This window comes from Clarias gariepinus, chromosome 1, assembly GCF_024256425.1.
Source record: "Clarias gariepinus isolate MV-2021 ecotype Netherlands chromosome 1, CGAR_prim_01v2, whole genome shotgun sequence".
NCBI classification, from domain to species: Eukaryota; Metazoa; Chordata; class Actinopteri; order Siluriformes; family Clariidae; genus Clarias; species Clarias gariepinus.
Genome location: NC_071100.1, coordinates 25,567,633 through 25,582,197, shown reverse-complemented (window position 1 = coordinate 25,582,197; position 14,565 = coordinate 25,567,633). Strand labels below are relative to the sequence as shown.

Below are 14,565 nucleotides of genomic sequence, written 5' to 3'. Positions count from 1 at the left end.
TGTAACATCAAACCTGTCACACACAGCTAAAGCAACTGTCATTTTTGCTTTGGATGATCTCCCTTCTCCAAGCAGCGAGGAGGGGAAATAAACAAACAGAGATGAACAGCAACAGATGCTAAACATATGGAGGCACTGCAATGCCTGATTACACCACTTGAACATAAAATTCCTCCACACCAAGACCTGCACGGTAACGAGACGCAAACAAATCCCCTAAAGAAACTCAGGGAAAACTGCTGGAGAGGGTAGGGGATGGAGGCGGTGGGGAGGGATGTGAGCAGAACAAAAACAAAATATGTAAATGGAGCAAAATATAGATAGATTGCAGGAAAATACAGTAAGCAAACATGAGGCTAATTGGCAAGCGTCAAAAAACAAAGAAATGTTTCAGCTCCAGAGCTTGGCAGGGTAACCTGTGCACGCTTGGCGCATGGTCGTGGAAAGAATGCCATCAGTCCACTCGCAGAGGGAGAGATCAAAGTGACCGTAAAGCTCTTCCAGAGACACCGCCTTGGGACTGACCACAAACTCCTGTTGGAGAACGAACAGGTCTGATTTAATGCTTATAGAAGACAGAAACAGAGAGAGAGAGAGAGAGAGAGACAGAAAGACAGAGAGACAGAGACAGAGAGATGGGTGTGCAGTAAAGGGAAAGACACTGAATCATGAGGGACACCACGATGAAAAGATAAGCAAGCCACAGGGGCCCACATGGAGTTTGAGAGAGAGAGAGAGAGAGAGAGAGAGAGAGGAAAAAAAGAGAGGTACATCTTGTCACTCATCACCAGTAGCAGGCTTGCTGCAACAGCGAGAGAAAGAAACAGGCGGCAGGGAAAGGGGATCTCTTTTGCACTGACAGTCCCATAGGAGCTGAGCTATGCAGCTCACACACACACACACACACACACGCACGCACACACACCACCCTACCGCAGAATACTGCGGTCTCTCCATCCTGCAACAGACTGAATGAGAGACAGACAAGCCAGGAATGAGGAAAAGGAAGAAAGCAGAGCAGAGACCCACGTTTTTCCGCTCACAAATCAAATCAAATCAACATTTATTTATATAGCACTTTACATCAACCAAAGTTGAACCAAAGTGCTTCACAGCACTAAAAATTACAATAAAGTGGCAACAAAAATAGACAAAAAATAAAATAAAATAAAACACATAATTAAATATAAATAAATTAAGACTATAATAATAATAATAATAATAATAAATAAAACTAAATTATAAAATTATATTTAAAAAAAAATCAAGCACGAAGCAAAGATTTTGGAGAGAACAGAAATAGAAAAGTAGAGACACGGCTCCGAGAAAATGCCAAGTTTGACATTTAACCCGACCATCCCGTGACCCTGTCTATCTTCAAATAAGAAAAAAACAACAACATAAGACTAACGTCATAAATACAAGGGAGACATCTGTTGATAGCATCTGTTCGGTAGCCGCTGTAAAGAACTGCAGAGAGGCAGATAAAGTGAAAAGGAAAAACATAATTAGTGGAGTTGACAGAGTCATGCTGAGTCGACATAACAAGAAAAGGGAGATGTCGTCAGGCACCTTCTGGGCCCTGAGACGGAAACAAGCTAATGCCATCTCCAGTCAGCCAGTGAGAGGCTGTTCTTTTGTATGTGACCACGTGAGCGTGTGTGTGTGTGAGAGAGAGAGAGAGTGTGTGTGTGTGTGAATCTGTTGTGAGGCTGAGCTTAAAGGTAACAGAATGTACACCACCATTGTGAGGTTGTTTTCCTCAGCCTCCCCCCCCTCCCCCCCACACACGTGTCAGCTTCATTTCAAGATATCTCAAGAGCTAATGACGCAGTCATATGCTGAACACACACACACACACACACACACACACACACACATATATATTTACACATGCAGTTTTCCTAATCTCGTAGCTGATCACAGAGAGAATCTTGGATGGGTTGGGCAACATCCACAAAGTCCATTTCCAAGAGTTTGGACAAACTTCAAGACAAACCGTACACTTTAACAGATTGCATAAAGACAATAATTCTATAGCCATAAAGTCTAGGTTGACCTGAGTGAAGACGTACCTAAAAAAGTGGCAACTCAACAGTAGATACATGAGCACACCAGTCTGATCATTTTCCCTTCTTACCATTCGTTCATTAGAGTCAATTTTATATATCAGGCTCACACTCACATTCTCCTCACTTTTTAACCCCATTTCTTAATCTTATCTGGTAATTATGTCCCTCCTTTATTAAATCTGCCTCATAGAATGGTTATATAGGTACCAGATAAATAAATGAAATAATTACTGGCAGCGCTCAGCCTCTGCAGTAATACCTGCACATGCAGCTCTCATAAGAGAGGACAGAACGCCGTCGGTCCACTCATTGGTGGAGAGGTCGTACTCGCCATAGAGTTCTCCGAGACTCACTGCTTTGGGGTTCAGAGGATATTCCTGAGGAGTCATAGGTTAAAAAATGTCAGAGCGAAGAAGAAGAGAAAAAAAAAGTGAACCGGTGTCAATTAGAATGAGGTGCAGGAAAAATGAGGGATGGCGAAAGAAATTGAGTTGAAATGTCAGACGGGGAGTGGCTGCTGGAATGAGATTTTAAAGAGTAGAACTGAAGACAGTGGAGGAGTGTGTGTGCACCTGCGTGTGTGTGTGCTTTTTTGTGCACGTGTGAGTGCATGTTTGTGTGTGTCAGAGCATGTGGAGATGCTGAGGAGAGATAATGAGGAAACTGGAAGAGGTGATATTTCAATGATGGGACAGAGACGGCTTCCTGAAATAGATTATGTAAAACGAAAAAGGTGTTGAGTCAGACAAAACACAGGGAAGACAGACAGGGAGAAATGAGGCAGATAGACAGATGTACAGATAGATAGATGTACAGTATAGATAGATAAATATAGTAGATAGATACTGTAGATAGAAAGATACTGTAGATAGATAGCATAAGAGGGAACCTGAAAAGAAAAAAAAATACACACACATTTTGTGGCACAGAGGGAGCAGAGAACAAGATGCACCATAAAACAGGGAGCAGAAGCCATGAAAGCTTCGACACACACCACAACACAATGTTCAGGTAGACAGCAAGTAAAAAACAAGAAAGCTCTCTCTCTCTCTCTTTCTCTCTCTCTCTCTCTCCTAGATCACGTACATGCATTAGAGCTGTGAATCGCAGCTAAAATGATTTTTTCAGGCATTGTGATTTTCGATTCAGTTCAATAGCACTAATGTTTACTTTCTGATTTGTTGCAACAGCAATATTTCATACAGGTTTTTCAGTTTTTTTTCAAAACTACTAAAGTAGCCAATAATCACTGACATTATGCATTGCTGATTGCTTAAATGTCATGTCTCTGACAAAGCAGTAACGTTTTTTAAGAGGATATAATTTAAAAGAAGCAGCAATACTCTGCTTGTGCCGGTATTTGCAGAAGACGCAAACATTTTTTTTTTCTGAAAAAGCTGTGGTATATATATTTTTAATTTTTTTTATTTATTTTAGACACACTTAAAGTTTCAAAGTTTAGCTAAATAATTTGAAAAGTCTGCATGTGAAGACCTGAATTTCAAGACTTGAAATTTGTCAACCTGAATTTGTGAGGGTAAAATACAATGCAATACTGTACTTTAACAATTTTTCCTAATAGCATTTTAGTAAGGTCAATATTTTTGCATTGACTTTTAAATGCTTGAGTTACATTTTCATTTGAAATAGTAAATCATGATAAATTGTAGAAACCATTGTAAATGCTACAGTATAAAGATTTTTCCCATTCAGATCAAACTGCACTTTAAACATTTGTATTGGGACTTAAGTTTTTCCTCAGGTCATGTAATTCAACAACATGCTATTTAGCTTTGGGGAATTTTGTCGCTGTTATACTTCCATGGACAAGACTGAATTGTGTCTGAATCGAAACTGACCCATTGATTCAATCAACTGAATCGTTTAACAAAAGGTTAATCTAATCTAGATTAGGTTAGTTTTCATAGTAGATTATTCTCACAGCTCCTATTTACACAATCTGATTTACGACACTAGATGCTTTTCTCACGTCACAATCGTGCTTAAGGTGCGGTCAGGAAATGAATCCTGTCACAAACAAAAAAATTGCTCAAACCATGTTCTTGTTCACTGCAAAGTACATTCAAAAAACGGTAAAAAAAAAAAAAAAAAAAACGGGCAGCAAAGAAAAAAACTTTAATTGTACATAATTGTAGCCTCTGATAACTGGATTAGAATTGCACATGTTCCTCAAAAAAGCATGCGCAAGAAAACATATTATCACGACAATGTGATGTAAGTGCTACCAATTATAGCGCGCTAGCAGAAGATGCTCTGTGGTTTTATCAAAACTCCAGCATGTTAGCTGCAAGTCTGTAGAGTTCTTTTGTTCTGTGTTAAGCGTCCTGAAGAGCACCGCGATACCTGCGGAGAGCGCCTTTGATGACTGTTGTTTTGGTGTCAGGGATGCGAGACGATGGTGGGTTACAGCGTTCGCTAGCGGTGGCTCATTTTCATACTAATGAATGCCTTAGGATAGCCTCAGACAACAGCCGCTTTAGAGGGAGCGCTGTGTCAGATCAGTGCTTCTTCTCTGCCATTAAATCGTCTCATGTTTGAGATAATGAGATCGCAATATGACAAACTTATGTTGCGCTATTGTTGTAGCGAGCATTTTCTTAGGAAAAAAAAAGGGTTGAGCTTTGAATTGCTTGCGCTGTGTAATTGATATTTATATTCGTGGGAAATTAAAGCGGGCGGTATTGTTCGCATATTTTTGGATTCTTTAATTTAACTCGAAAGCAATTAAGATCTTTCAAGAGTAAACGTGTAAAGTCTGAAGCTGTTACATGTTATCCTTCATGCTTTGTGTAGGCTCGTGCTGATATTTTGTCTCCTTCAGCAGTGTATCGTACAGTAATTAAATACGAGTTAGTGTAAAGCAGTACATGAGAAATTCAAAGGGACCTGCGTAAGCAATCACATGGCTCAAAATAAACCTGAATGCAACAGTGAATGGTTAGTGAAATTTAAATCAGTCCCCGGACTCACATGGACATGGTTGAATCCAGGTTCGCCTTTGCGATGCATGGTGCTCAGGGTACTCTGCAAGATCCTCCAGGTGACTGTTTTGCCACTGCCTGTCTTGCCTACGATCATGGAGGAGTGCCGAGAGTTCTTGGTTTCGTAAAGCTGAATGACTTTGGTCACTGTGAAGGGAGTGACCTGCAGGCCGTTCTGCTGAAGCTGTGCTTCTATAGTTTCTCTTAGCTACACAGCAAAAGTCACACACACACAGAAAAAAAACAAAAAAAAAAAAACATACATAATCATATAGGAGATACAATGAAGTAGATCAATAAGCTTGCTTTTGTGACTAGTTCTAACGATCCTTAAGAGCATAATAGAACTGCGCAATATTATTGGTTTGAATCCCAAGACGATCAGCTAGTACAAATTAACTGGCAAGGAGTATGTCTCAAACTTAATAACCATAAACAATCCCAGCACCCCCTAGAGTGAGACACACGCTCTTCAGATTACTACAAAGCATTAAAGCACTCTAGCTCTAATTCAATCCCTCTCTCATTTCTTTTTTTGTACCTCATTAACTGTGTACAGAAGCACGAAAAGAGAAGAGATCAGAAGCATCTTAGCAGGAGCACATTAGCATTAAGAGCTGAGGGTGGAGCTCTGTGCTCAACGTGACAGCGCCATGAAAAACTGCACGATGCAAAATGAACAGATCGGACCAGACGGTGTAGGGGAAAGCCTGCTGTCAGTATATGCGTGCCTGCGTATGTGCCTGTACATCTGAATGTATGTATGTACCTGCCGTTTCTCCACCTCCGCTCTCTTACCACTTGATTGCGGCTGATACGTGTGGCGGTTGCCGCCTATCTAGACCTGGGATGTGTGGGCGATGAGACGCATGCTGGGTATGGCATCTGCATTGTGCTGCATATCTGCTGTGTATAGGTACACTCACACACTGGCCCAGTACACAAAGGGGGACCTGAAGCATGTGCTGAAGCTTTTTGTCTGCACCTTGACTGCAGTTTATATACAAACCGAGAGGGAGGATGATTCAAATGTAATATGTGTTTAATGATTATAGAGAGACTACTATTTGATGCACTTGAGAATAATTTGAATCAGTTCCTGTGTGTCGCATGCAGCATAAAGAACAGAGTACAGTCTCTCTGCTTTGTGTTTGGTGCACAGGCGTAGACTCGACTCAGAGATGACGACCCAATTATAATAAACATGTTTTAAACATGTTTCAATCAGGAAACCTATTTCTGAAACAGAAACATGATCAGCGGGCTAAAGTAAAGCTCAAAAGGTGCTGGGAATGCCATATACTGTAACATGATCACCTGTTGGACCTAGCAATGTAACAGAAACCTTAAGCAATTGACTTTTGCAAAGGACACGATGCTATGGAATATTCTGTGCTTTCCGCTTTATAAAATGATGTTCACGTAACATTAACTAACACTGACATTTTACATTTATTCATTTGCCAGTCGCCCTATCCAGAGCAACTTACATTTTTATCTCATTATACATCTGAGCAGTTGAGGGTTAATAACTTGTTCAAGGACTCAATAGTGGCAACTTGACGATTGTGGGGTTTGAACCTGAAATCTTCCAAACCTTAGTCAAATACCTTAACCACTGTGCTAACCCCTGACATTTCCAAAATAGAAAGCTAGTGCACTATGTAGGGTATTAATGTATAGTGTAATAACTCGTTCCACACACCAAGTAGAGCCCTCGATCAGGAGTTAGAGAAGGATTTGGGATTCAGCCCCTTGTTACAAGCTAGTTAGCTATGAAACAACATGGACAGTTCGGAGGCAATTAGAAGGGAAATAGAAACAGCTACTAAGTAGAAAGACTGTTGTTTAAGATTACATAGTGTTATCACATGTGGCATCTTGCAGAAAGTGACATGTATCATGACAGTTAATTTTTTTTTTTTAGGTTTCAGCACTGGCATCTAATAAGTAATGTCCCTTTTTGCTATTCAGAAATGGGAGGGACCATGCAGGACAGATGTTCTGACATCACATGCAAAAGTTCGATACAAGATTTATTAAAAGCAGATAAAAAGGTGGCACCTGAGACTGATATATTTCACATTCTTTTTTAATTGGCATAAGATATAGCTTTGCATTTCCCTGAAATCAATCACATAGTCATACCTTGCCATAGTCAATGGTGGGTGTCTCCACAGCAGGGAACAGATCTTGGATAATCCCATTAAACAGCGGGAGGTCAATGGAGGTCAGCTTAGCAATGTTCATGTCCTTCATAGACATGAGCAAGATCTGGGATCGAAGAGAAAAAGTTTACTGCGTGATTTAAACACCTATTTCTCAAACATATACTTAAATCATAACCTTATAAACTCTCTGCCTCTGTGTTTGCTTTATCATCAACATAAAAACAGGGAGCGGTGCTAAAACTGGGGAATAACAATCACCTTACAAACAGATCAGATTCCAGCATTAAGAAAATTTCAGAAATTAAGCTGCTTTATAATGCACACAGAAATAGAAAGAGTAGCAGAGTTTGGACTCGACTAGATGGGATTTTTATTTTTTAAGCTTCCTTTTAAGTTTTGTCCTCTTTGATACATTTTTTATCACAGCCAGTATTCTCAACAGGGAGTAAAGCACAGGTTTTAGTGTTAAATTCCTATCAACAGTGACACACTATAAAACACCATAAACACACACACACACACACACACACATCCATGCATACAGAGCACTCCTATAAATAAGTCACAACAGTGGGTCTTTTTATGTTATAACACAGTGAGAGCGTGTTTGAGGCGATTGTTTGTCTGCTGTGTTTTTTTTTTTTGTGTGAATAAGAGACTTTTTTTTTTGTGTGTGTGTGTGTGCATGTATAAGCGTATGTAACCTCTTCATCTGCAACATCAGGACAGGCTCTGCGCTTCTTTCCCGCGTAGCGGAGTAGGGAGGTGAGTGCACGCAGGCCAAAATCGTAGTGATCTTGCTTAGACAGCTGTTGCACTGCCAGACTGTAGAGTGTGAACACTTTCTTAGCTAACACCTGGGACACACAGAGGGGTAGGGGAAGAAAACGACGTGAGAAAGTGTGTTTGAATTGGAATTTAAATGAGGTGCAGAAAAAAAGAGAACATTCGTAATTCTGTAATTCATTAACACTGAACAGAGATCAATAAATCCTACAGTGAGACAGTGAGAAAGAAAAACAGAGGGAAAGAGATGACGAATTAGCACATGATGTTGAAATGCAAGAAAGTAAAAGTTTGGAAGAAGAAAAATGCAGAAGTCGATTCTTGTGTTGATCTATGGTAATAGAGGTGTGCCACCGAGTCCATCACTGTGTCAGAGACAGAAAGCATATGCCCTGCTGCCTGTACTGTTACATAAGTCAAAGTCTTAGAAGACAGTGCTTCAGTAACTAGGAAATTACCTGCAAACATCTGTAAATGGTCTGAAATGAGCCTCCAAGGCAGCAATACATCACAATGTTGCCAAGATACTACCTGCATTATGCTTTCTAGCCCCAAATGGCCCATTAGGCAGTGAAGTAATTACATGACTGCTGAAGATAACAGACTGAATATTCTGTGCCTATACTAGCTATTCTCATTAGAAATCAAATCAAAACAATTACAAATATCCTGAGTTTGTACACAAGCTGCTTGCTGTTTCCCATGGCTTGGTGGCTGCCATTTTCACTAGCTTTCAACAAGACAACAAACAGATTAGGTGGCACATCATAAGGACATGTGCTTGTCCACAATATTACAATTTTTTTTTAGATGCACTGTATAAACACTTACCAGTCACATCATTATGTGCACTGGTTCAAATGCTTGTTACCGAGCAGCAATGCAATGTATTTGGGCATGTAGGTCACGACAATCTGCTGAAGTTCAAACTAAGCATCAGAATGGGGAAGAAAGGTTATTTAAGTGACTCTGAAAGTGGAATGGTTGGCGTTGTCAGACTACCAGGTCTGAGAATTTCTGAAACTGCTGATCTACTGGGATTTTCACACATGACCATCTCTAGGGTTTCCTGAGAATAGTCTGAAAAGAGAAAATATCCAGTGAGAGGCAGTTCTCTGGGCAAAAATGCCTCGTTAATGCCAGAGGTCAGAGGAGACGGAACAGAAGATTGGAAAAAACGTTGCAATGGTAGGGTCAGAATTTGGTGTAAACAACATGAAAGCATTGCTACATCCTGCCTTGTATCAGCGGTTCAGGCTGGTGCTGGTGGTGTAATGGTACAGTGAATATTTTCTTGGCACACTTTGGGACCCTTAGTACCAGATCAGCATTGTTAAAATGCCACAGCCTACCTGAGTACTGTTGCTGATGATTCCTATCCTATTATGAGCACAGGAAAAAGACCATGTCACAAAGCTAAAATCATCCTAAACTGGTTTCTTGGACATGAAAATGGGTTACTCAATGAGTTACTGTACTCAAATGGCCTCTACAGACACCAGATCTAAATCCAACTGAGCACCTTTGGGATGTGGTGGGATCATGTCAATATGGACCAAAAATGTAAGAAATGCTTCCAATACCTTGTTGAATCTGTGCCACTAAAAATTAAGGCAGTTATGAAGGCTAAAGTGGTCCAACCCAGTACTTGAAAGATACCTAACAAGGTGACTGGTGATTGTATGTATATATGATTGAGTGCAAACATTTGCAGTTTGCATCCCTTTATTTTGAAATGGCAAAAATAGTAAAAACATCAACATAATATGTAATGTTCCTTTATCAACAGAAGTAACATAAATGGTCAAAAACATATATATAAAAAAGGTTATAGTAAAATAAGGAAGCTTGCATCCCACTTTATGAAATGTTCTCTAATCCTTTGTATGTTCTTCCTTTGCCTTTATTACCTCCTCCAACAATGTTTGTATTTTTATAAGTAAAAAAAGAAATGTATTTTTATTCCATTCTCCATGGTATAATTGTTCCAAGTCTACGAGATTGCTTGGTTGTATTCCATGTACAGCCTTCTTCAAATCTATTCACAGATTTTCAATAATACTTAAGTCTGGAGACTGGGAAGGCCATGGTAAAACATTCACCTTATTCTTTTTAAACCATTCCTGAATTGACTTTGCTTTATGCTTTGGATCATTGTCTTGTTGAAGGATCCGCTGCCTCTTCATTTTTAGCTTTTTGACTGATAGTAGGAGGCTTTGCTTTAAAATCTTTTGATTTTGGGCTGCATTCTTTCTTTCTTCCACTTTCTGCAGCGATTCAGTGCCTGATGCAGACATACACCCACAAAACATCAGCAAGCCTCCACCATGTTTGACTGTGGGAATGTTGTTCCTATCCTTAAGGGCAGAGGGTTTTCTCACCACACATCTGTGCAAATTATGCTCAAAAAATTCAACTTTTTTTTTGGTTGCCATGTTCATATGCTCCTGAAAGCGTACAGTAAGTAAGCAATCCATAACAGTGCAAGCTTTATTTGACTTGGGGGGTGTGGACTCTTATTCTGCCTCTAAGAACTTTGTCAGGTCTCCTACTGTTTGTTTTGGATTCTTAAGTTGCTCTCAAGCAAGTTTCCTAATGCCTCTTTCAGTACTTTTCTTAGTTTTACAATTCTTATTTAATTTCCGGATTATAGACTTCACAGTTGGTACTGGTATCCTTAAACACTGAAATATTCTGTATCCCGGTTTATGAAGGTTATCACTTTTATTTTAAGGTCTTCTGAAAGCTGTTTTCATGATTTCGTTGTTTTTGTTGCTCTCAGCAATCTTCTTGAGCTGCGCCCGGAGATCTAACCACTTGCATATTTAAAGTACAAACCCAATTTATCAAATGAGGTGCCACTCATCAAGCATTAAGTACTGTATCAGTCCTTTTTTTTTTTACTTTAGACAACTGAATTTACATATTAACATTAATTAACAATACATACTGTATATAACAGAGCAGGATGGGGTGAGTCATTACTGTAACTGCCTAAATGTAAAGCATTTACATTCATATATTGAGATATATTTAAGTCCAAATATAAATTTAAACTTAAAGAAATGCCTATTTGCCCCCCCCCCCCCTTATCCCCCAGCCCCCCCTTCTTACACACACACACAAACACACACACACACACACACACACACACACACACACACACACACACACACACACACACTACTGCCAATCTCCAGTCTGTACAGACTCTTTTTGGCAGTGAAGCAAAGTTTATGCATACTGAGGTAAATAGATCATGTTATCTTGGGTGTGCCTTATTACCTTAGCCACCAGACACACTATCTACAGCAGTGACACAAACACACACACACACACACACACACACACACACACACAGACACACATAAACCGTACAAATATAAACCGTATAAATTTGCCTTTTTTCCTGCCAGAGATATGATTCAGTATATTGTTTATAGAGTTTATTTTTGGGATATGTGTTTGATTTGATTATCATGACAAACTCATTTTCCTCAAACACTCACCAAACGAAAGACATAAGCTCTCATCACTCCAACACACACACACACACACACACACACACGCACAGGTAGCGTGAACTCATGGCTCTCTGGAGACACACTCCACTATCTGTCATGGCTCATAACACCAGACTTCCACACTTCAGTGCAACAGGGCAAAGAAACAGCTTCCTCTCGCCCTCCTCTTCTCCAGAGTTTCTTTTGCTCCACCTTTTCCTCATCCACCTTTCCCGCATCAATATCCATCATTCTCGTTCTTTGTCTCTTAGGTGCTGAAGCCAGTCCAACTCTGACATGATGCAACATTGATATGTCCATTTCCTCCCATTTGCAGAGGTAATAGTCCTCTCAATAGCACATAATGATACAGGGATTATTGATTGTGTAAGGAGAAAGGGAACAGGGGGAAAGAGTCAGAGCGGGCTTGTGTTTTGGGGGAAATAAACCCTCACACTGACATGCGGGGATCTGTGGAAGACATGATGCTGGACCCTGTGCTGCTGCTTTTAATCTCAGGTATATTATATGTTATTCCAAGTCCAATCTCCAGAGCCCTTCTCCCTCTTTCTGCCAGCTAACTGGGCTTGTGTACAGCCTCAACAAATAAGGCTTTTCCATTAGGACTGTGTTTGCTGGAGCAGGTGGGAGCTCTGAGTGGATTTTCTTGGGGTGTGTGTGTGTATGTGTGTGGTGGGGGGGATTTTATGCCTACCAGGCCGTGTGTGTTTTGGGAGCTGGCGTTACACGCACTGTGTTGTTGAGCTTTGTCAGTCAGGCATTTTTTGCACATACACTCACATACACACAGACACAAACACACTCGTAGACATACACACAGAGCATGCATGCTGTGTGCCAGCAGTAAACCAACAGTGGACTCTGTCTCCTGGTGTGTGTCGTGAATGTGTGTGTGACTAGACTCATCTGTGTTTGCCTATCTGATTCAATCCCCTCCAGCTCCAAAGCTGAGTTTAATACCAAATGCTAACCTTCTGTCCAGCTCGCTCTCTGATAATGATCTAATTCTATTCATGATCTTTAGGCCTCTCATATTGGATAATGGCACAGGCGTCCTATAAAAAAAAAAAAAAAAAAGCGGATTTGGTAAATAGCCCTGAAAATGATTGCAGGCTGCTTCTTTTCTTTCTCTCAAAGTTATATTTCAAGCCAGTGTTCCTAACCTTATCCATCTTTTTCAGTATGGTATATCGCAATGATCCAGCACAAATTATAAAATATGTATTATGGTTAAACATAGAATCATTGATTATATTTATTTTTCACATAGTGAAGAAAATAAGCTTTCATTTTGTGATAATTTTATAAATTTTTTTTTACACGTATGCAAATATCTACTCTGTAATATATCTACTGTCAATTTGCAGCCTCACGAACCATTTTTCGGTGTGAAAGTGGACTGCCACAATTTTGTAAACAGCCGAAGAGGCTTTTAGCACCTGTAATAAGATCAAAGAGGTGGTCACTACTGGTTTATGATTACTGCAATCAACCACCTATTCTAATTTATTAAGGCTGATAGTAATTGCTACCTTTGTGAAGGCCTGTGACAACCTGGTGTTATTTTCGGCACAGACACGGCTGAAACAATCAGCGTCTACGGAGACATTTTTACAAACAAGCTTTTTTTTTCCCCAATAAAAAAAGCTTTGCAAACATATCACTTGCTGAATCGGTCGTAAATTCATAGATATAAAACAAACAAAAAGATTTACCAGCAGTGTGGGGTCTTCAGATGTATTCAGACTGACAGACGCAGCTCATGTTCAGTTGCTCCCAGCAGGTGAACAGAATGAACAAACACCCCTTAAATGTTAATGCGTTTTTCAGACTCTTGAACCTTTCTAACAAACCTTATGGCAAAATATCAGACGACATGCACAAAAAAAGGGATTTATGTTGATGGTATTTTAATTAGGAAAGCTGCACTTGTGTTTTAAATATATGCTAGCCACCCCCACTAACGTGAGTTCCTGTGGAAACAGCTGTAATTAGTGTCTCTGTTAGTAAATACAGACCACATTTATTTCCTGGCTTAGATGTAGACTGATTCATCGATAAACATACACTGGTTCATCGATTTCACAAACATTTAGCTCAGTGCTTGATCGTTGCAGTAATATGTTAGCATGAACCGAAATCGTGAAAGCGACATCACCTTGCAGTTATTGAAGCCTTCTCCAAACAGAGTGATCTCGGCAATCAGGGTTGAGTCAGGCACCACCATAGAAATAGGCCTAAACATGGACTTCAGATTATCCGGCAATTCAGTACGACCGGCATAACCTAGAACACACAAACATACAGACATAAAACAGTGTGTGTGTGTGTGTAATAATAATACACAACTACAGAATACACAGACCTGCTGTAACACACAGCAAAAAACAATTCTCACTGTACCAGGATTCATGGTGATGAAAATGCCACAGGACTGGATCAAGCGTATCTCCCTGCCCTCGAAGATGAAGTTGGTGGCTTTTGCAGACAGTGCTGAGAGGATGGACAGGATCTGCTGAGCCACTACTGACAACACCTCAATGTTTATGCGGTTAAACTCATCAAAACAACCCCATGCCCCTGTCTGGAAACAGACACGCACATCCTTCAGTACATAAACCTTTTAATTAAGCTATTCCTCTTGAGTATTTCTTACACGCTATCTGTTATGTTACATTTAAAAGACGCTTCTATAGTATTCATTGCATATTAAAAAACATCAACCTGAGCAAGGCCAGAATACATGCGCCCCATGGATTTGAAGTCCAGACCGTCAGAACAGTTGACCACGATGACGTACATGCCGAGGGCTTTGCCCAAATCTTTCACTGTCTCGGTCTTGCCAGTGCCTGCAGGACCTTTGGGAGATCCACCACGGTGCAGATGTAAGGCTGTAGTCAGCGTCATGTAGCACCTACGAAAAATATCACTTACTTTTATTCTCCAGATGTAATTGGAAAATATGTAAAGTATTAGTCTCTCAAATCAGTGTGAATGTAGTTCGGCCCTT

General features: G+C 40.1%; 1 protein-coding gene across 1 annotated transcript in view; it reads right to left on the bottom strand.

The window, feature by feature from the left end:
• Positions 1–14,565, bottom strand: part of dnah2 (dynein, axonemal, heavy chain 2) — a 153,301-nt gene that overhangs the window by 53,717 nt on the left and 85,019 nt on the right. Inside the window, exons 36-42 of the mRNA XM_053485050.1 lie at positions 14,280–14,469; positions 13,959–14,139; positions 13,714–13,841; positions 7,950–8,102; positions 7,223–7,348; positions 5,064–5,282; positions 2,332–2,449 (exon numbers count right to left, since the gene is read on the bottom strand). Of these exons, the coding sequence (XP_053341025.1) occupies positions 2,332–2,449; positions 5,064–5,282; positions 7,223–7,348; positions 7,950–8,102; positions 13,714–13,841; positions 13,959–14,139; positions 14,280–14,469 (1,115 nt within the window). The remainder of the gene's footprint in view (positions 1–2,331; positions 2,450–5,063; positions 5,283–7,222; positions 7,349–7,949; positions 8,103–13,713; positions 13,842–13,958; positions 14,140–14,279; positions 14,470–14,565) is intronic.